Here is a 23498-nt window from a genome sequence, read left to right on the forward strand (position 1 = left end):
AGCAAAAAAATCGTTAACAACAGCTATATAAACTTTTAAAAAACACTGACTTTTGAGCTTTAATAATATAATGCAATTATTATTTAGAATTTGAATTACAGTAATTGAAAATTGATTGAAGACAACCTTACAAAATATATAACTAAAAATAAATATGTTTCCATCTTTCTTCATTTTTAATAATATATAGATTTACCGATGAATCGTGTTCGAGCGGTGAAAAATGTGTAATTTATACAATGAGTACGAGTAGTACAGTAAATATACATATACATATATAATATGTACATATATATGTATAATATACTTATATATAAATATATTTAAATTTCATACACTCAAAAAGTTATTACAAGATCCAGCAAACCACAAATTTTTGCAAATATTTAATGAATAATAGTCAAACATCGAAAAGTTATAATTTTTTCTTTCTGATAATTGCACAATTTTATATTAAATTGAGTTGGACTATTTTGTATTTATTGGTTTGAAAAAAATAACTGTTGAGTATACGTAGTGTATTTATTAAATTTTATTACTTTAGTTTACTGATAATTGATTTATTCTGTTACTTATTTCATACCGATCGACACAAAACTTCCAACTGTTACTATTTTTAATGTCTTAATCACATACCAAGCTTTAGCGCTAAAACAGTTCGTTTATCAAATTTTTTATCATTTTTATTGAAGTTTGGTTACTAAAGCTTGGCAGAAATGGATGGACATGTATTCTAACATAGACGCCAGCCCACACCAAAATCCCATGTATATTTGAGTGTCGTTCCACATTTCAGAATCAAAATTATTATTTCTAAAATTATAACTTTAGAATAAGTAAATTTAAGTATTTTCTTATATTTTTCTGCATAAATGATTAATTATTATCATTACGACGTAAATGTCTGATTCTGAGATTAAAATTAACACCCATTGCATAAATTCATGTGTCAGTGCCACGGTGCAAGCAACCATTAAACTTAATAACAATTTATTATTATTTTCGTACTAGTATGGATGAGTGATAAAAAATATTTCGCTTTTAATGTTATTTATTACATTTTGATGATTTATCATTTACTATTCTTACGGAATAGCTTTAAAACTTTTTGAAATCTTGATGATATTTTATTGCATAAACTAAATTATACTTTCATTACAATTCATTTTTAATTATTGATAATCAAGATTTTTTTCAAGCATCAAACTTACAGCATAATTATAAGAAATTATGAACAAAATTTGTATATCAATACATCAAATTTTCACAAAGAAAGTTTTCAAAACCTTCCAGAGATGTCAAAATTTTTTTTCAATCAAATTTTGTAATATGGAATTTGAAAATAGTAATAATTTGTTGTTTTTTTTTCATCACCAAAATTTTAGATTATCATATTTATGATCATTAAGAAAAATAGTTCAAAATATCATCGGGATTAAAAAATTAATAAAGCTCTTAATAAACACTAAATCTCATATTGATAAAGTATTACTTTGTTACACGCTTATGAAAGAAAAATAGCTGAAAATACTGCTGGTCCATACATTTTTGTTAATAATTAAGTTTTTTCTAAACGCCTTTCAGCTGTAACGACAGTTTTTTTTATATCTTCACAATTTAAAAATATCAAAATATTTTTAATTTTTGATTGAAATAATGCGTTGTAGCTTGGATTGAAAAATATTTCCAAGTTAATTTCTTAAACAGTTTATAATAATACACCTTAAATATTTTCAAGTTACTGAAGATGATAAAAAATATTCTGCCTTATTAATAAAAAAAACTTTGAATAGTTTTATTCAATCTCTTAATAAACATTATTATATGTTTCAAATAAGCTCACTATTAACAGTATACATATTATATTTTTACATGCCCATGCATAAATAATTTACGAAGAATTCTCACGTTTTTCAACTACTGTAATTATTATAAAACGTTTTTTTTATGTAAACGCACTCTATTTTCTCAATATTATTATCGAACACTTGTTACAAGCGATACAAAAAATAACTTCATTGGTTTGAATTTTCACTATCGATTACATACACTACTCACAAATTGTATTTACTTTTGATTCAATCGTTAAATAAATTTTAGGTAAAAATAACTATTTTTTCCATAAAACCCGAATTTTGCTTTTTCTGATGACTCCAGTTGTTTTCTCAAGTTAAAGCTTGCAAATTACTTATAATCTAATAATATTTCGCGTATAGTTCAAAGCTGACTTATTTTGAAGAGCATCAAGACACTAAATTAGTATTAAAAATAAAATACAGTACATGAAAAAACCGAAAACTTATTCACTTATAAAATTATTTTTTATTTTCTCTTTTGGTATAATAAATTAGTTATTATAACTTGATTGCGTAAATCAAATCGAGTATTGTATTAATAATTGCAAGAAAAGTCGTTCTTAATTTTCAAAAAACCGAAAGTTTGATGACTTTTTCGCACCTTTATGGTAAATCTATTGATTATGTATCATCAAGTCTTATATTTCGCAGAATATTTGAAAATCATATTATTTCTAGTGGTGAGTTGATTTCTTATTATTATTACTGTGTAAATAACGGAGAATTCTCTTTTATAATATCATAACAATTTAAATTTAACATGCAAATAGTTTATTACGTACTCGTACGAGTAATACGATGTGACCTTTATTTTTTTAAATTAACATACAATTTATACAATTTTGGAGATACTAATTTTACTGGACGTTATCGGCCAAGAAGTGTGTAAGTTAATTTTTTTTTTTTTTTTAAAGATCATCTCGCACATTTATACACATAAAAATAAAACTTTGAACAATAAAAATAAATAAAAAAAACTACAATATTTCATGCTATATTGGAAGATAGAAAATTTGAATGTTCACAAATAAAATAGATGTTTCGTTTCAAGAGGAAAACTATAAACTCCTTTAGAACAATTATTTCATAATTATTCACTATTGACAAGGATCAAAACGAAAAAAGTAATTGACATATTCGGCTGATGCAATATTTTATATGCTTTTACGAAGATCAACTTAGAGACATTGAATTAGTTCAAAAATCTGAATAGAACATGAACATATTAGTAAACAACACTTTTATTGATAGTCAAACTGGATCAAAAAAACAATGAATAATTTTGAAAAACATCACTATCGTGAATTGGTAAGAAAAATAATTTCACTTAGTTCAAGAACTTTTGTGCTTCATTCAAGACAATGAAATTCTTTAAAATGACATTTTTGGTTCAAGATTCTTTATCTTGAATTAAGTTAATTTTTCTATCAGTGTACTTCATTATGTTTTTTATCATTTTATTGTTTCTATATAAACTTTGAGTTAACTGTTATTTGAATATTTGTGAATCTTCCAAATTTCTCAGTCATTGTATTAATAACGTACAAACTAAAAGAATTTATAAAAATTATTTATCATTAAAATAAAATTTTCTATTATCAAAAACGTCATTTTTTGACTTAGTAAGAAAAATCTAAATTACACTTTGTTGTAATATTATAAACATATTTTTGGATTAAAGATTCAGAAACAGAATAATAAAATTACGTTTTTGATTGTTTTTCAACAAAAACAACAACTCAATGTGACTAAATACAGTAGAATGAAATAAGACCTTATAATCTAATAACACCATGCATAAAGTATCGAAAAACTCAATCCTAATTATATTTAATATTTTATCTGAAAATAGCATTCAATAATGTAGATATAAAAATATAAATTATTATCTACAAAATGACATATGGCCAAAAGTTTAATCTATGTACTTAAAATACATTATGTAAATCTTGGATAATCACCATTAATTAACAAGAACAATTTATTTTTATGAAAATAAGGGAAAATTATGGATAAACTAATGGCCAGTATAAGCAGCATGCACTATTGTTAAAAGTGAGCTAACAAATTACTATCAAGTAGAAGATTATAAATATGCCGAGCTTTATAGATACAGCATTCATGTTCCCGTTCAATTGTCATGTTCTTCAGTATATTTAGTTTGAACTTTAAAACAATCAATTATTACCGTTCTTATTTACAATTTATTACCAATCTATTTTTAACTCATCCAAGAATTAATTAGTATCAGTCATGTGTAAGAAAATTTACAAATCAAAAAGTAAAATAAGATAATATATTTTTATATAACTATGAATATTTAAAATTTTTCAATAATATCTCTGTTCAATAATTTATCAAAAAGTCACCATTAATTTTAAAACATAATCACAACATAGTGTTTAATTCAAAAAGTTTATGCATACGCATGCGCGTAATTACTACCAAGCAAGTACAATGAGCGATTAAAATGCACCAAAGTACTGCCGTTCACATCATTATAAAAAATGGTCCTGTTTCAGTTATTTGATGTTTCTAAAGAAAATATCCACTATAGGAATTGAAATTCATGAACTGATAAAAAAAAATTCTATAAGTAAATGTGCTTTTGTTATTGAGCCTTTTGCGTATTATCGAGTAACTAATTAGTTCAATATTTAATTTTGACTAATGAAATTCAGCAGATTTTCAAGATTTTTTAAATAAAAGAAGAAAGTTTTTATACCTTATGGAACATTATTATGGCCGTTTTAAAATTCTTTGAAATGATTTTCTTAATTCAAGACTTTCTTTCTTGAATCAACTTAATTTTTCTATCAGCGCATTTAAAATACAAGGCAATAAACTTAGAGTGGGTAAAAATCTTCAGCAAGTTGAAATTACTTCAATATACAAATACTGGTATACCCAAGAACATGACAGTTAATAAAATATAAATTTTGAAAAAAATAAAAATAAAAATAAAACAAAAACGAATAAAAGCAATCAGCCAATACCACGTTTTTAGTACGAAATGTCATTAGGACCCAAATCAATATTTTACGTTTATATTGATTTGATCATATAACAGGTGACATCTATAATCCAAAAAGTTTAGAATATTAGTTTCAGAGTCATCAATACAATTTTAATAATCAAATTCATCAAGCTTTTTGCTTACAATTTCAAATCTAAATATAAGAAGAAAAGAGTCGAAGAAAACCTTGTAGGAGCTTAGTATTGATTTTCAAACTTTTTGAATCAAGGATCAGCTCTTATATGCATATATATACTTTTTTTTCAATATATTTAATATATAAATGGTATGAATATAAACACGTAGTGAATAAGGTAATATATAGAAGAACGTGAGTAGATACGTGGCTTGAGCTGCGCGATCGCCGATCTCCAAGGCTCCACCTATGGACTTGGATCAAATCATCGTCTTTGTAATGGTCCACTGGAATCATATTGACAGCCGCAGCTATAGCTGTTTTATTTCCTTCCAATATCTTCAATTATTTATTTATTTATTTTTGGAAGTCAACAAATATTTTTTTTTTCATTCACCTTTGGTATGTAACTTTGTTTACATTTAACTTGTGGAATTCTTAACAACTAAGTTAATACATACTTTTGAGTAAAAATATTGTATTCTTTTATTTAAAATTTGAGTTTGTGATTATTTAATTTCTGTAATAAGTAAACCTATACCAACCACTGATCATGCATGTCTATAAAATTGACATTTCATTTTATTCGTTCAATAAAATGAAAATTAAAACATAATCATAATTCATAATGTCTTTGTAATTTGTAAACAAAAAAATATACATACATACATTTGTATATGTATATATATTTATTTTTAAAAAGTTATAAGTTGATAATTAAATTATTTAACTGAACAAATACTTCTTTTTTTTTGTAGCAACTTCACAACTAAAGTTTGATTTTATAAAATCAATTGTTAAATATTCGTTTATATTAAAAATGATTTTACTTATAATTTACAATAATTTTTTTTTTCTTTTAAGATGAGCATCGATTAATTTTGAATACATGCATTGAATTTAAAAAAAATAATAAAGTTATTCAATGAGTCGAATAAGTCGGTTTGGAGCTATAAGCATAATCTGAAAATTGCGAATACAAAGGAAAATATATTAAGGAACCTAAAAGTCGGGAAGCCATTTTGTATTTCCCACACGAAAGGGAGTATTGATTAATCTGTCACTGGTCTACTTAGTTTGAATGTTTTTACGTTTAAATTACTTCAGTTGGAAAAAAACTCGGTTATAAATTTCAAACTAATTATTATAGACAGATTAATAAATGACTTTTTTTCGTAAGAAGCATCGGGAAAATTTAATTTCACGTTTAATAACTGTACCCGATTTAACAAAAGTACGTTAAACGGTCTTTGAAATTTAATTTAAATAAAAAATCTGACTTAGATATTTTTAAAAAATTGCGATAGTTGGATTTAATTGATTTGTAATTTTTTTTTCTTTTCTATTGAGAAATATCCACGTTCCTGTCTCATAGTTACCTTTTTTGTCGGTCATTATTGCTTAAAGTTTTTTAAGTATTTAATGAAATAAATTATTTTGAAGGTCTAGGATTTGTTTTAGATGGAATTTAACTTTTTTAAATCATTTACTTTTAGTGTATGTGATCACAGAAAAACACAATGAGGGGACAACTAATGTTTTCGTATTGTGAATTTCACACACACACACACACACACACGTACACTCAAACTATTAATTTATGTTAAAACAAAAGTACTTTTTTAAATAGTATTTTTTATTTAGACAATGCGCCTCTTTACTTTTATGTATAGATACTAGTGCCAGTTAGGACTTGTGCAGTATTATTTTTTGCTTTTTTTTTAATAAACTAGATACACTGATGGCGTATTATCGAATGAGTTGAAATGAGTCTTCTCGCTTTCGTCTTCGTCTTTTCTTTGAACTTTACGCTAGCGTTTTATTGGTTCAATACATCCAATCGTCGAGCTGGACAGATGATCAGAACTCTCCGTGGAAACTACCCTAATGTAGTTTGGGGAAGGTATACAAATAACTACCGTAAAGTTGCGATTTTATGATGACATTTTTTAGAAGCTCCAAATAAGTCGAGTGGTGGAACTTTAAATTACCCGCTTTTAACTAAAATTGACGAAAAAAAATAAAAAAATTGTGCTTCTATTTCGTTTGACTTAAGTTCAGATTTAATAAATTGTTGAACCCTGATTGTTTATTTGAATTATTAGAAAATTAAGCTGTATGAAAAATAAATATTATAAGGTCTTAAAAAAATATATATATATATGCCTATGTATACGATACAATTTTTTTTTTAATTAATGATCAGAAAAACAGCATAAATTTTTAAAAACAATTAGCAATGAAAACAGAACGTTAATAGTTTTTCTGAAAATTAAGTGATTAGGAAAAAATTTGTACTTATTAGTAAAAAAATGAGCTATGAAAAGTGATATCATTAACGAAAATACTATTTTTGTTGAAATATGTTAATTTATCATATTTCGAGATTACTCTCCAAAAATCATATAAGTTAAGAAATTTTTGGGCTTACTCAAAGCTTTTGAAATTTTTCAAAATTGGTAAATACTGAATTATTCTCAAAGTAGTATATAAATGAAATAATCTCGAGTGACTAAAATTTTAGGTAAATCTTAGAATTTATAATGATATATAACTTGTAAAAATATCAAATCATTAAAAATTATGAAATTACCAATTTAATATATAACGATTCCGGATAAATATTTATCTATCATAATTCAGTAAGTATCCTTATTATGTTCTTCTGTCTTTAATTTGTATCTTGCTCTTTATTATTATTCTTTAGTAAGTCAACTTGAAGGAACAAAACCCTGTTTAAAAATATTAATTGGAAAAAATTAAAAAATGCCATTCGGCCTCACCCGAAATGGAAGGTAGATTTCATGTGATATGAGATTTTTTTTATTTATGTTATTTAATTTGTTCAATAACAAATGTTTATGTAATTTTTAAATTTTCAATCCGCGATAACTTTTAAACGAGTCAACCGATTATCACGTAGTTGACAACAGTCGATGCAGTTTTTTGAATTCTATGATGAATTTCAAACCGTGAATTGATCAGATAAAAAATTTCGGAATTTGTTTGAAAAAAACACTTTTTCCGATTTTTTTCGTCAACGATATCTCACAAACGAATCAAGCGATTTTGACCGGTCTGGCGGCGATCGACGTAGTTTTTTTATGTTAAGAGCTGACTAGTTTTTGGAATCGGTCGGTAAAGCTGCTCAAAAGTCATTCTAAAAAAACCACATTTGAAAAAAAGTTCATTATTTTCAAATTTTTCAATGGCCTATGAAATTAATAAAAATCTTCATAACGTATAAGTGTTATAGGTCAAATTGAAGGTAATATAATCAGCTTCACCATGAAGTTTTCAGAAATGAGCTCTTTTCTGTCAGTCAAAAGTTATTCACGGTTAGTTACAAAACTTGAAATTTACAAAATTTTGAAAATTTTAAATGGCCGCCATTTCTAAAATGATTGACCGACTTTGCTCATCTTCGAACTCGACCTCGGTAATTACCAAAAGAATATGTGTATGAAGTTTCATCAAGATCGGTTGAAAACTTTTCGAGATATCCTGATGACAACGCTGGTTATATTACATATATATATATATATATATATATATATATATTAGAGTGTGCCAAAATGTAACTCCCGTGGAGAACCTTTTAAAATTGGAATTTTTAGTTCTGCTTTTAACAGGGGCTGCGTTTGGGCATTTCCTGATATATTTTGGTGTGAGACAATGTCTTTGATTTTCATAGAATTTTTTAACAGAAGCTTAGTTTGGGTATTTCCGGTGAAAATTCAAAATTTGGCCGGAAGTGCCCAATTAAATCTCCTGTTAAAAATCCTATAAATAATCAAATGAATTCTCTCAACCCGAAATATCTCAGGAAATGCCCAAACACAGCTGCTGTTAAAAGTGGAACTCAAAATTCCAATTTTAAAAGGTTCTCCACGGAAGTTACATTTTGGCACACCCTAATATATATATATATTTTATTTTATTTTATTTTATTTCAATAAACAAACCCAACAGCCTAGGCCATTAACAGGGTTAATAATACAATTGTTAGTACATAAGAAAAATAAATTTTTGATGTATAACAAGATGACTTATAGCTAGCATAGTGATTTCATTCATTTCCACTCATAAAAATTGCTGAGTAATTATTGCTTATTACTTATTAATTATTACCTATTAAAAATTACTTATTAACTATTAATTCATAATTGCACATCTTTAACGCCACTTAGTTGCTAGTTTGCCAAGTAACGCAGTTACATAGCCATTAGGACAATTCAACATATCAAGTGCAGGTTCCCATTGATAAAAGCAATTCACTGTATTAGAGATACGATATATTGGCGCTGCCTGTGATAAGTTAGATTTAGCAATAGGTATGTACATTGGAGTTTGATTTCTCATACCTAAGACTGGTATCTTAAATTTAAACAGTGTTAGCAATTGAGGACAATCCACCAAGTTGTTAAATAATTTAGTTGCAGTGAGAATTCCGCACAGATGCGTCTTTCATCGAGAGTAAGATATTCGCATTCTTTGCATAGCGTGAGATCTGCAATTCCCCGAGCCGGATAAAGTCCAGTTTTTTTCCAAATTAAAAATTTTAAAAACCTTCTTTGAACTCTTTCAATCTTAGTGGACTGTCCTGATTGAGTAGGAGACCATACTAGCGAAGCATACTCAAGTTTTGGTCTAACAAATGTATTATATAACAATTTAATGGCATTAAGATTATTAAAGTTTTTTGAAACTCGAGTAATGAACCCTAGCGTTTTCCAGGCTTCAGACATAATATTATTAATGTGCGTTGCAAAAGTAAGTTTACTGTCAAATGTTACCCCAAGTATTTTGACTGTAGTACTCTTATCTAAAATTTTTCCAGATATGTTGTAGTCAAAGTTGATAATATTTTTCCTCCGAGTGAGTGTTAATACGCAACAATATATATATATTAGCTGACCCGGCAAACGTTGTTTTGCCATGTGAATAATTTCTAGAGGATTTCTAGTGTCGAAAAAAAATTACTAACTTATTGGAAGTGTAAAATGATGTGGAATATGAGTGAAAAAGACCTGGAGCGCTGTGAACGATGAGGGAATGTTGTTTAAAAATAACAAAACACCAAACATTAATTGTTTTAATTTATTAAAAGTAATAATTATTTATATAATTAATTAATTAGATAATATTAATCTCTTAATGCTGCAGCGTGAACAATATTTTTTGTTAGCCCGTCTAATCTCATGACTTCATTGCGTTCAGCTCGTGTATCGTCTGATTGTTCTTGACGCAATTGCGCCATTCTCACACGCGCTCTAGTATTTTCTTCCTGAACTTGTTCGTCGGTTCTTTGGGCTCTTCTATTTCGAATGCTTCTAGATTTATTTGTATCACGGCTCAAATTGGCCCCTTTGCGTTTTGTTGGCATTGTTCACTGTACAATACAAAACACACATGAATAGAACTGATTGAATTATTTAATTATTATATTAATCATTTATTTTATCTTTGATTACATTAAATATACATGTAAAAATTAGATAGTTTCACGAAAGCGAAAAATTTTATGTTTCTTAATTATATCGAAAATACATATTGTTAGAAATAGTGAAAAAAAAAAAATTCTGTCGTAATTAGAGCTCTTATAAGTAAACACAAAAAAAATTTCCTAATTGTAATAAAAATCTAACTTTCACCGAATTCGTTTTTCACCATTCCCAACAATATTTTCGTTATAAATAAGAAAGAATAATTTTTGATTTTATAATAAACGTAAAAAATAATTTATACTTACAACTCAATAGCCGTTGTTTGCGGGAACTCGTGACACGTGGAGTATTTTAGAGGTTATGTAAGTCACTTAATTAACTGATCGTGCGATTTACACTCAAAATTAATAATTTTATTAGTTATTAATAATTAATTATATTCAATAATATTAGTTATTAATAAATAAATAATAAAGTTACTCGAGAATATATTTGATATGAGAGATAGTAAAATGTTTAACTACTATGCTTGAAGCATAAACACTAATAATAGCTGAAAACTGTAGAGGTAACATCCCTACTCCGTGCTGTTTACAGGGTGAGAAGTGACACCGGTAGACACATGGAGGGGATAACTTACCAAGTGATAATAATTGATGTTATCGAACGGGATATAAAATGATAAAATTATGAAAATGACTATTAAAAAGCAAGGGTTGGTGATAAAAAAGTGCAAATTTAGAGTTGTATGTATTTTTTGATGCCACATAATAAAAAAATAAAAAAAAAAAAATTTTATCAAAAAAATAAAAAAAAAATTTTAGGGTGAACACCCCTTATCACTTAGAGGTTAGAAAAATAGATAGTAGCCGATTCTCAGGCTTACTGAATATGCATAAAAAATTTCATGAGAATCGGTCAAGCCGTTTCGGAGGAGTATAGGAACGAACATTGTGACACGAGAATTTTATATATTAGAAGATATATATATATAAATTTTTCCCTGATTAAGAAATATGATTTGGAATGATTCGAAAAATTTTAATAATTTCATATTGTATGATATCACAAAATTATGATTCACAATTATTCAAAATGATTCAAAATTCTTAGTTCTGAATAATTTTAAATCATAATTTTATGATTCAAAATTATTCAGAATGATTCAAAGTTCTTAGTTCTGAATCATTTTGAATCATAATTGTATTATTCAAAATTATTCAAAGTTTTTAGTAGTATATGATTTTAAATCATAATTATATTATTTGAAATTATTTAAAATGATTCAAAATTCTTAGCTGTCCATAATTTTGAACCATAACTTTATGACTTAAAATAACTCGAAATGATTTAGAATTGCTCATTTTGAATACTTAAAAATTACTCATTTTAAATACTTAAAAATTGTAAAATTATGATTTAAATTAATTCAAAATAACTTGAAATTTAATTTCTATTAATTTTAAATTATTTTTTCGACATTATTATTAGAAATAATTTATCAAATTAAATTATTTTAATTATATTAAATCAAAAAATAATATTAAAATTGTCAAGTCCTTATTTAATATTTAAAAAAATTTTGGAATAATTCAAGCATTTGACATCTTTTATACTAGAATCAGAAAATAATATTTCATAATTAAAAATAAAAGGAAATTATCGAAAACTATAAAAGAAATTACTATTCAATTATAAGGATAACTTAATAGTTATGATAAGGACCTATAATTAGGAGACATCAAATTGAGGAAATTAATAAGAGATATTAAAATAATGTCACAACATCATAATTGTTTTTAGTAATAAACTTTTTATTAGTAATTTTTTGTTACATCTTACTATTGCTTTCATCGCTTGCTTCTTCATAATCTTTCTCTTCATTTTCCATTGACTCAATATATTGATTTTTTAATAGTTCTTCCAGTTCCTTGTCTGAAATTTCTTCATCTTTCTTTTTACTTTTCTTGTTCTGGGAATTATAGATTCTTCTTCCTCTTTCTTCTTTCTTTTCTTTCTTTCTTCTTTCTTTCTCCTTTCTTTTCTTTTTCTTTCTTTCTTTTTCCTTCTTTTTTTCCCTGTTTTTCTTCTTTCTTCTACTGTCATTACTTTTTTCTTCTTACTTTTTTCTTGCTGTTCTTTTCCATTTTTCTTTCAATTTTTGACCTTTTACATTAGAAATGTACCTTCCCAGGTATGTATATAATTTTTTAAATTCCATGTCTTTTTCGAGTTTCCCTAAAGTTGACATGTATGGTGAATTTTTAAGGTAATACATATAAAAATCTGAAATAAATGAACAACAATAAATATATCATGAGATACAAACGAGCAGAATCATATGAGTAAGTTCAACCCATCAAAAATAATATTGTTATTATTTTTTTTATTATTACTTTGACTAAAATAATTACTACCATGTAAATAATGATAATTTTTGAAAAAATATCTGTTGTAGTTAAATATTATTTCACCTCAAAAATAATTTGATACTGAAAAGAAAATATTTAAGACAGAATAGGCACTATTTGAATAGTTACAAAAAATAGACGGTTATACACAAAGCACTGCACGAAATAAAAATGAATAATGATTTGGTCTTGGTAGGAATCAATTCAAGTTTATCAATTAATACGATAAAACGAATAACCAGAATTAAAATAAGGATACATGGAATAATGAAAAGAATATAGATTCAAAATCTGCAAATAAACTTTTAAATGGAGATAATGTAGTAGGAGGATATAGGATCTTAAAAAAGTACCAAGAAGGACATATTATTCCGTGAACTATGAGATATGACAAGAAAAGTCACAAGTCCTAAAGGGATCATGAATCAAATGGCGAACCGGTGTTTACGGGACAATATGTTCAGAGGTCAACTTTCGACGGCTTCAAACGAAACTACTTGGCAATTTTGCAAAGCGATATTAGATAAAAAAAAAGAAATAACAAATTGTATCAGAACCAACGATGGGGTTTTATTAATACAAAATGATGTTAAAAACGTAATACCAGAAGAGGAACAAATTTATACCCGATGTATTTATAATAGTGTAGTGTTTTATGGTACACTTTATACTAAAGGCAATAAAACAAACAACACAACAGTCTACTTAGATAACAATAAAATTGCTAAGATTCATTGCTTTTATAATCGACATGATCAAGTTTACGTAAAGGTAACAGTAGCTGCAGTAGAAAAATTTGATATTTTTGAACATATATTTGTTATAAAAGAGTGGGAAAATAAATTTACAATTATAGATATAAAAAAAAATAGTATCAAAAATGGTATTTATTAGAGTAGAAAATTTATCTTTGATTTCTATGACTGACTATGTATGTCTACAACTCAATAGTTTTGAGGTTCAATAAAAATAAGATTATACCTATGTAACAATGACAATTCAATCTTTTGTATCCCTATAACGACACCTTCATTACCATTCTATTTATCAAACTAATAACAATTAAATGATTATGATCACTCTGGGATCGAAAATATTAAAAGAAATTTATAAAATTTAAAATTACCCAAACGAGCTTTCAATGTTATTCAGTATTATTTAAGATGATTTGAAGTTGGAATCATTTCAAATAATATTAAATCCTCTGAAAACCAGAAATTATAATATTATTTTATCATTCAATATTATTCAAAATGATTCGAACGTTTAAATTATGCTAAATAATTTTATATCATCTGAAGAACCAGAAATTTCTATATTATTTTATCATTCAATATTATTCAAAATGATTTGGAAGTTGAAATCATTTCGAATAATATTAAATCATCTGATGAACCAGAATTTTCAATATTATTTTATCATTCAATATTATTTAAAATGATTCGAACGTTTAAATTATGCTAAATAATTTTATATCATCGTTTGATCTAGAAATTTCTAGATTGTTTTATCATTCAAAATTATTCAAAATGATTTGGAAGTTGAAATCATTTCAAATAATTTTAAATCATCTGAAGAACCAGAATTTTCAATATTATTTTATCATTCAATATTATTCAAAATGATTTGGAAGTTGAAATCATTTCAAATAATTTTAAATCATCTGAAGAACCAGAATTTTCAATATTATTTTATCATTCAATATTATTCAAAATGATTTGGAAGTTGAAATCATTTTAAATAATTTTAAATCATCTAGAAAACCAGAAATTATAATATTATTTTATCATTCAATATTATTCAAAATGATTTGGAAGTTGAAATCATTTCAAATAATTTTAAATCATCTGAGAACCAGAATTTTCAATATTATTTTATCATTCAATATTATTCAAAATGATTTGGAAGTTGAAATCATTTCAAATAATTTTAAATCATCTAGAAAACCAGAAATTATAATATTATTTTATCATTCAATATTATTCAAAATGATTTGGAAGTTGAAATCATTTCAAATCATTTTAAATCATAAAATAATATTACATTTTTTTATTATTTGATATGATATAAAATGATTCGTTGTAAAATTTATGCTTGAAAGTCAAATCATCCTGACAATTTGGGATGATTTGAAATGATTAAACCCGCGTCTTTTCGAATCATTCCAAATGAGATTTCTTAATCAGGGTTTAACCAATGGTATTTTTGGAACCCACTCGACTAATTATAATATATGAGCAAAATCAGGTGAAAATTTCACCTTGAGGACTAATGCAATAGTTAGATTTCTAAAGAAATCTACCTAAAAATTTGCTCTATGTAAATTATATATCTATAGATATATACTGAGAAATTGACATCAATTGAAATTATTGAAAAAAATTCAAATCTCATAATAGTGAATTTTTTTCAATGAATATTTTTAAACAGAGAATTAAAAATTCTTTGAGAAATTTTAAAAGTTACAAGAATATTGAACGTTTCTAAGAAATAGTAAAATCGTCGTTGAATTTTCAGAAAAAAGAAACTCTTTAACATAAAAAATAATAAAATAACGAATAATGTGTTTCAGAAAAAAAAATCCTTTTTTAACTCGAAAATATTTTAAAATCTTTAACAAACTCTAAAAAAGTTTTAATCGATCTAATTTTTAGAGGGCTGTTAAAATATGATTTATTCTTTGAAGACTGAAAAAATTAGTTTTTTTTTTTTTTTACGTCACTCAACTGTATTAAGTATACAGAATACTAATTTTCATTCCACCTTTATTATCAGGTATTTTTAATTTGAAGAATATTTTTTTTGCTGGGTATTCTTGGTATATACCTGGTCGATAGCTTTAAATATCGACTAGTATAAAGTCGATTCTTTTCCCTTGATGTAATCCTTCATTATATGATGAGCACACATACTTATTGCTCTCTCTATTATGTATGCTAGTCTATTGCTTCTCGAATAAAGAAATCCCCCAATTTTAATTAATTATAAATTTTAATGATACTTAAGGTAAAATACCCAGTTATTGACACTTGCAATTTTATTTTAATTAAAAAAAAAAAAAAAACAAATCAACTCTAATAAATTAATGAATATAATTTTTCAATTGTAAATTTTAAGATAATTGATTTTTTGAGAACATTTTATCTTTTTAAATTAATTAGAATAAAATTGCAAGTGTCAAACAATTAGGCCAGTGTCAATAACTGGGTTTTCTACCTTCTTAATGCAAAAACTAAGATGCTAAGTAATTTTTCTCGAGGATGAACTACTTTTTTCCCCTGAAATATTATGGGCTTATATTATATACGTCGTTATAGGAATTGATAATAATTTATAAATTTAAGCTACTTAAGTTATTATAACGTCAACGCTATTTAACTTTGTCAGTTTGTGTACTTTGGAATATGTAAATACACATAAATTTTTTTACTTGTACAGAAACGTCAGAATAAAAAAACCTTAGTATTTTTTTTTTTTCATACCGAAAGAAAACTATTTGCTCATATTTCTATATGTGCATGATACCGAAATTTACAAACATTTGATCATTTTTTGGTTTTATATAAAATTTTTTTATTAAAAATAAATCAGTATTGACTAAAAAAAAATAACGCATCCATATTTTTTTTTATTTTTTACGTGAATTAAAAAAATTTTTTTTTTGTAATTTATTTATTAGAAAAATTGTAAAATGTCTGTTAACTTTATTATTACATGTACGCAGGAAAATCTTTAAGGGTAAACTTTAATGAAAGTAAATAAAGTAATTAACATGAGATGAAAAAATTGATATTTTTTTAATTAAGATTAAAAAATCTATTGGTCCAGAAACATTATGAACCCACCTCAGTACCTTATGCTTAGTTGCAATGAGTTACGAATTCGGGAATATTCGGGAAGGCTCTAAATACTGAAATACGAGAGTAACCGAATTATGACGACTAGTGTTCGGGAAGCCGCTCCTCAATAAAATGACAATAGGGAGGAGTAGTTGCTAAGCAACGGACAACAGTGAAGGTTTCGAAGTATACTGTTATATACCGATGCCGGTATTAAATTTTAAAGCAGCAAGAGAGTAGAAACGAGTTACACAGTACACAGTGTCGCTAACAGTTTTCAAGGGCTTACAAACGCCGGTATATTTTTTTATATAAACTATTGAAAATAACTCAGTTTTTAATTTGCAATTTCACTAGTTAAAAGCATTTGTGGTATTTAAGTATTTTTGGAGATTTAGAGCTAATATTACTTCTAAATACGTGAGTATAAAATAAATATAAAATGGCTGAAGAAAAAACAGAAAATAGCCCATCCGCCGAGGGAGAAAAAAAAATAAACGAGACAAATTCTCCAACTAAAACTGAACAAAGTGATGGTAAAGATGTCCAAATCGAAGAAAAAAAAACCGAAGAAAACAATGAATCCGAAAAAGTTAATGAAAATGATGACAGCAAACAGACGTCTGAACCAAAGTCTATGCGTGCTATTATCCTTAACAACTTTGGTAGTCTTAAAAATGTCAAAGTTTTCAAGAAACCGGAACCTAGTCCAAGTCAAGGCGAAGTTCTTATTAAAGTTAAAATATGGTAAGTAATTTTTATTTTGCTCCATTTTTTATAATAATCGAAAGAATAATTTTTTTTTTTTAATTTTTCGCTGATTTAATAATTAATTTATCCATACAGTCATAAATCAATATACATGTCATTTTTATAAAATCTTACAAATTATTGATGAGACTGCAATCAACGGATATCTGGTCACTTGTTAGTTTTTTTTGACAGATAAATTATTATTATTATTATTATTATTATTATTATTATTATTATTACAAAAATATTTTAAAAAAATTCCATCAATAAATATTTTCAATTTCTACAAGTGAATATTTTTTTACAATAATTTATTTTTTATAAATTACCAAGTGCTCGTCAACTTCAGTTTCATAATTTAAACATTATAGACGAAATAGAATTATGTTCTTAAATATCTATATTTTGTCCACAGATGTTTCATCCTGCGAGCATTTAGTACTTGTACATTGAAGCGTTTTTTATCTACAATATGATACTGAAATCAGCAAACATTTGACATTTTTTTTAGTTTCATTTATTTATTTAGTATTGACGAAATATTTTTAACAAATTTCCTTCAGTTTTGTAAATTTCCAGATGAAGATTTTATTTTTTATAAATTAACTTTAAAAAAAAAAAACTAAAAATTGTGAGACGTCTGTTAATTTCAGCATCATAAAATATAATATTAATTTGATAAAGTATATCATGTAGACTGTTGAGAAGCGGAATATAATCATTTAATTTTATTGATAAATTATCTCCCATAATGAATGCTTAAAAGAATTTCTAACTTTGCATTGAAAAGAAAAAAATAGAACTGTTGATACTGCGATGTGTAAGACTTAGGGCGTAATCAAGTATCGTCGTTTTGAAATCTTAGTAATCATTTCTGGCTATTTATATTTCGCGGCACCCTTTATTGAAGATATAATATGTGTACATATGTATGTATTTATGTATACTTATAAATGATCAATATTCTTCGAGGAACAAAACTGATTTGATGATAATTTCAGTGTTCAAAATCATTTTGTAAAATTATATGTTCGTCGAAAATTTTAAAACTACATTAAGTAATTTTTGATTCTTTAGTATTAAAAAATTGAGTTATCATGCCTGCGCGCATGTGTACATGTAAAATATGGTCTTTCATTTGGAAGTAATATTTTTTCTCGTCGGAATAGAAAAATTGACAATTAAAAAAAAATTTGATTTGTTTAAAAAAAAAAAAAAAAGAAAACTGAAAATTTAATATTTACTATTATTTATAATTTTTCTGCTATTGACTTTACAAATAATTTTCAATGTAAACCTCCCATAGCGTCGAAAATTAAAAAAAAGAAATTGAAAAATCATTGATTTTAATGGCCATTTCTGAAAATAACCGCTATTCTGAAAGTCGGAGAACATAAAAATATATTTTCGAGTTTCGTTCATCTTATTTGTGATTCGTTTTAAGACTTGGTCTTAAGAAAAGTGAAAATAAAATTTTACTTTTATACATCGATATCTTTCTAACAAATAAATGGATTTTGATCCGATTTGCGGCATTCGCTTTTTTCTTTTCATTTAAAAAAAAAAAGAGCAGAGTAGATTTTGTAATCGATTGGTTAAGAAGTCTGAAAGCTATTTAAAATAACTACTTATTTGAAAATTTTATCTTTTAGGTTTTCCAAAATCCAATTCTACCGATTTAGTTTCAATTCCCAAAAAGTCACAATTAATTTTAAAACGCCGCAAACCGTATTTTCGCTCAATTCGTTTGGAGCTAATGATAATTGCGTCGTGCACAGAAAAAAAAAATGTACTTAAAACATTAAAATATTTTGAAAAATCTAAGTTGTTTTGGAGGAACAATAAAACATTACTCTCAATAAAACTTTATTGTAACTAAGAGAATTTTCGTTTTCTCAAATATTTTCTTGAGACAAGAAAATTAGTTCTTCAACGAAGAAATTTTTTTTCTAAGTAGGAACACATATTATCAATATCTAATGAAAATTTCAAATTTACCAAAATTTTACAGGAACTAATCCACTCTTTGTTCTTCTACACTTGAAAATATTTTAGCATTAAAATTATTAACAATTAATTATTATAATAAATAAATTTTTGCTTCACCACAATAATACATTTTTAATTTTTTTGAAAATAAACATTTCATTTAAACATCTTTTTTTCTTTCAGTGGTTTGAATTTCCAAGACTTGATGGTTAGACGAGGCACCTTTGATTTACCATCCAAGCCACCTTTTATCATGGGATCAGAATGTGCAGGTGAAATTGAAATGATCGGTGAAGGTGTTACTAATTTCAAAGTATGAAACTCTTTAATTAAATTAAATACAGTAACTTAATTTAACACGACGAAAACAAAATGTGAAAATTAATGGTAATGTTTCAGGTTGGCGATCGTGTTGTTGCTTTGCCCGATTACAAAGGATGGGCTGAACTTGTTACAGTTTCGGAAACTGCTGTTTTCAAATTACCTGAAAATATGAGTTACAGTGATGCAGCCGCAATCACTATGAATTACGTAGTCGCGTATATAATGCTTTTTGATTTGTCTTACCTTACTCCAGGAAAGAGTCTTCTTGTTCACAGTGCTGGAGGTGGAGTAGTAAGTAATTTTGTTCATAATCTTGTCATTCCTTATCTCTAGCCACATAAATACATTTTTACATGATAGTGTAAAAAATGTATTCAACAAAATTTTCGATAAATCAAATATTTCAAAATTTACGATAGTATGACTCAAATTCAAAGTCTAGTTTCAAGTAAATTTTCCAGAGCAAGTATTTACACATTTGATAATATTGTTTGCTTATCCTAACTTTCTTATTAAAATTTTTTCATTAGTATGTTATTTTATTTAAAATATCTATTTTTTTTAACTTGGTGCCGTCGTTTCCTTTTAAAAAATAAATGAAAAAATTGATTGTTGTTTTAAGTTAAAAAATTAAACATTTTTCACTTAAGAATTACAACAACTTTATGTCGAATCTATTAATTTCATTCAATCTTCTATATTGCATTTAAATAAAGAGCGATGTGATAAGTAGAATATCATATATAAAAAATCATTTAATCACTCTTGTTTTTGTTATGCTCAAAATAATGTAAAATTACATTATTTTTTATTTCATTAAGTTATACCTCAAATGATTTTATTATTATTTGATGCATTTTCTAATATATTATTTTTTTTTTACCAACTAGGGACAAGCAGTTGTTCAATTGGCTAAAACTGTAAAAGATGTTAAAGTGTTTGGAGTATGTAGCAAGTCAAAGCATGAAGAACTTAAATCTGAAAATAATATTGATTATTTGCTAGAACGGGGATCAGATTATTGCAGTGAAGTTCGAAAGTAATAAAAAAAATAGTATTTATATTATGAAAAAAAAACAAAAAAAAAAAAAAAAAAAATTCAATTATTCTTACATTATTTACATTTCAGAGTTTTACCCGAAGGCGTGGATATTGTGCTGGATTGTATGTATGGTGAAGAGTACAACAAATGTTACTCTCTGTTGAAGCCAATGGGTCGATACATTCTCTACGGATCAAATAATCTTTTTACTGGTGAAACTAAAAGTTTCTTTTCTGTTGCACGATCCGTAAGTTAAAAAATTTAAGTTAATTATTTATTGTTAAAACGAAGCCAATATACTGATAATATAATTTGAGCTAAATAGTTTTACTAATTTTTATTTTTTGTCAATAATAGTGTTTTATTCAGTGGATCAGAACGTTTGTTGCTCAAAATTTAGCAAAGTCATTAATAAAAATTTGTATTCATAAAATAAAATTTTTATATAAGATAACATTTGATCAACTTTTTAATTAGTGGAAATTTAATTTGTATAATTGAAATTTGAGAATTCTGATTTATTTAATTTAAAGTTAAAAATAGCCCTGATTAAAAAAAAGTATTGAGACAAAGAAAAAAGTATTGAAAAGAATTGGTTTTCTAGTCAATCCAATTCTTTTCAATACTTTTTTCTTTGTCTCAATACTTTTTTTTAATCAGGTAGTTTCAATTTTTGAAAATCATATTTAAAAAAAACCGAATGTAATTATTTTATTATTATTATTTTAAAAATTTTTTTCAGTGGTGGCAAGTGGACAAAATCTCACCCATTAAACTTTTTGATGACAACAAAACCATTACTGGCTTCAACCTGCGTCACTTGATGCATCAACAAGGAGGACATAGTTTTGTTAAAAATGCTGTGGATCAAGTATTCAAGTTGTGGACCGATGGTTATATTAAACCTAAAATTGATTCAACATGGGCTCTAGAGAATGTAACTGACGCAATGCAGAAAATGCATGACCACAAAAATATTGGTAAAATAGTGCTTGATTTAAGTCTCGAGCCAAAAATTAAAGTAGCGCCAGTCAACAAAGGTAAAGTAAAAGACAAAAAGAACGCTAACCAAGATGAAAAACAAGAATCTCAGACAGAGCCAGAGGAAAATGAGAAGAAAACGGAAGCAGAGCCGAAAAATGATCAAAATGAAGATGCGTCTGATAATGGTAAGTGAATCTACATTGAGTAATCACTAATCAGTTATTTTTTTGGTATTTTAATTGATAGTAATTTTTATTTGTTTTAATTATTGCTTCTAGCCGTGAAAGAAAATGAGTCCAGCTGAATCTATAACTCAGTTTATAATCCATCATTTCAAGGTCATTTGATATTAAAGAAGTTCATAAAAATACTTGTTTATGCATTATTTATATAAAAAAAAAAGCTTATTATACTCTTATCAAGCAGTGAACTGCATATATTAAAATAGTTAATTATCAATGATCGATGATGATATTGATAATAATAATAATAATAATAATAATAATAATAAATAATAACAAAATTTTAAAAAATGATCTCATAAACATGAAATGAATTATATTTTCATTAACACTATTAACATTTTCATTCTAATACAAGTAACTGTAATTTTTCTCTGGTAAGAATATTAAATAAAGTATATTATCTATTATGTGAAAATTGAACAAGTAATATCAATTTGCCAAAAGTTATGATTCGACAAAATTTATACTTCTCTGGGACATCTTACTATACTTGTAATGTTTTGATAATTTTTTTTTTTTAATAACTCTTCGTAAACTGCATAATTTTGTTAATTTTCGTTTCCCATACAAAGACTAGATCTCTTTTGTGTATTATTGAATGCAAATGTCCTAATACCTTATATTTAGATACATATGTAAGCGTGGAATGAAATATTTACTGTGCATACATATTTGATATTTTTTGATGAATGGAGTATTCTAAGCTTTTCGATGGAATTTATGAAAATAATTTTCTACAAGTAAGGTACCCAAACAGCAGAACTGTATCCGTATAACAAATTACAATGCACGAATACATATTTTATAATTGAAGATACATAAAACCTTAGTACGTAGATGTAATTGAATATCTTTTTTTGGATTACAATGAAGAAAACGTAACACCATGAATAATTTATCAAAATTAAATTTATCTTTAATGATCAATTGATCAGTAATATGCGAAATACAATTCACGAATAATACTCACTAATAAAAAAAATGATATTAGTAAAAGTTTTACGCCAAAGATGAAAGACAAATCATATCCATTACATAAAATTAATACAATTTATGGCGAAATCGAATTTTGTTTAAAAAAAATCTTATAACAAAATAAATTCATAATCAACATTTTTACCAGAGATTCCAGAAAAAAAGTTTTTTTGGATCTAATTGATATCAATTAGGAATAAGAAAAAAAAATTTGATGATAAATCCGCGAAGTTGAATCTCTCATATCCTGAATTTGATTTTAAATTAACCTCAAAATTACATGAAAAAATAATTATTAAAAATTATATTTCTTATTTAGCTCTAGTTCTTTATATATAATGTCCAGCGTGGGCCTAGCCTATACTTCAGTTGCCTATGCTTCTACTTTAAATATTCAATAATGAAGGGTAAACTAAATCTAGTAAAAGTTATGAGCTGAGAGCAGTATAAATGCTATCTGGCCGTATGGTATTTATAAACG

General features: G+C 25.7%; 2 protein-coding genes across 3 annotated transcripts in view; one reads left to right on the top strand and one right to left on the bottom strand.

The window, feature by feature from the left end:
- Positions 1-6806, bottom strand: part of LOC123268324 (DAZ-associated protein 2-like) — a 28983-nt gene extending 22177 nt beyond the window's left edge. Inside the window, exons 1-2 of one of the 2 annotated variants that reach the window (XM_044733301.1) lie at positions 6388-6806; positions 5173-5295 (exon numbers count right to left, since the gene is read on the bottom strand). In XM_044733301.1, coding sequence (XP_044589236.1) covers positions 5173-5295; positions 6388-6403 — 139 coding nt within the window. In that variant the 5' untranslated portion in view covers positions 6404-6806. The remainder of the gene's footprint in view (positions 1-5172; positions 5296-6387) is intronic. The other variant, XM_044733302.1, reaches the window with a different exon arrangement.
- A 10142-nt stretch (positions 6807-16948) lies between these two features.
- LOC123269046 (synaptic vesicle membrane protein VAT-1 homolog-like) lies at positions 16949-22253 on the top strand. Its single transcript, XM_044734546.1, has 7 exons — positions 16949-17452; positions 19631-19760; positions 19847-20062; positions 20662-20810; positions 20901-21060; positions 21556-21982; positions 22076-22253. The coding sequence occupies exons 1-7, from the start codon at positions 17148-17150 to the stop codon at positions 22099-22101; spliced, it is 1413 nt and encodes a 470-aa protein (XP_044590481.1). The 5' UTR covers positions 16949-17147; the 3' UTR covers positions 22102-22253.
- Positions 22254-23498: the final 1245 nt, after the last annotated feature.

This window comes from Cotesia glomerata, linkage group LG7 (genome assembly GCF_020080835.1).
Source record: "Cotesia glomerata isolate CgM1 linkage group LG7, MPM_Cglom_v2.3, whole genome shotgun sequence".
NCBI lineage: Eukaryota > Metazoa > Arthropoda > Insecta > Hymenoptera > Braconidae > Cotesia > Cotesia glomerata.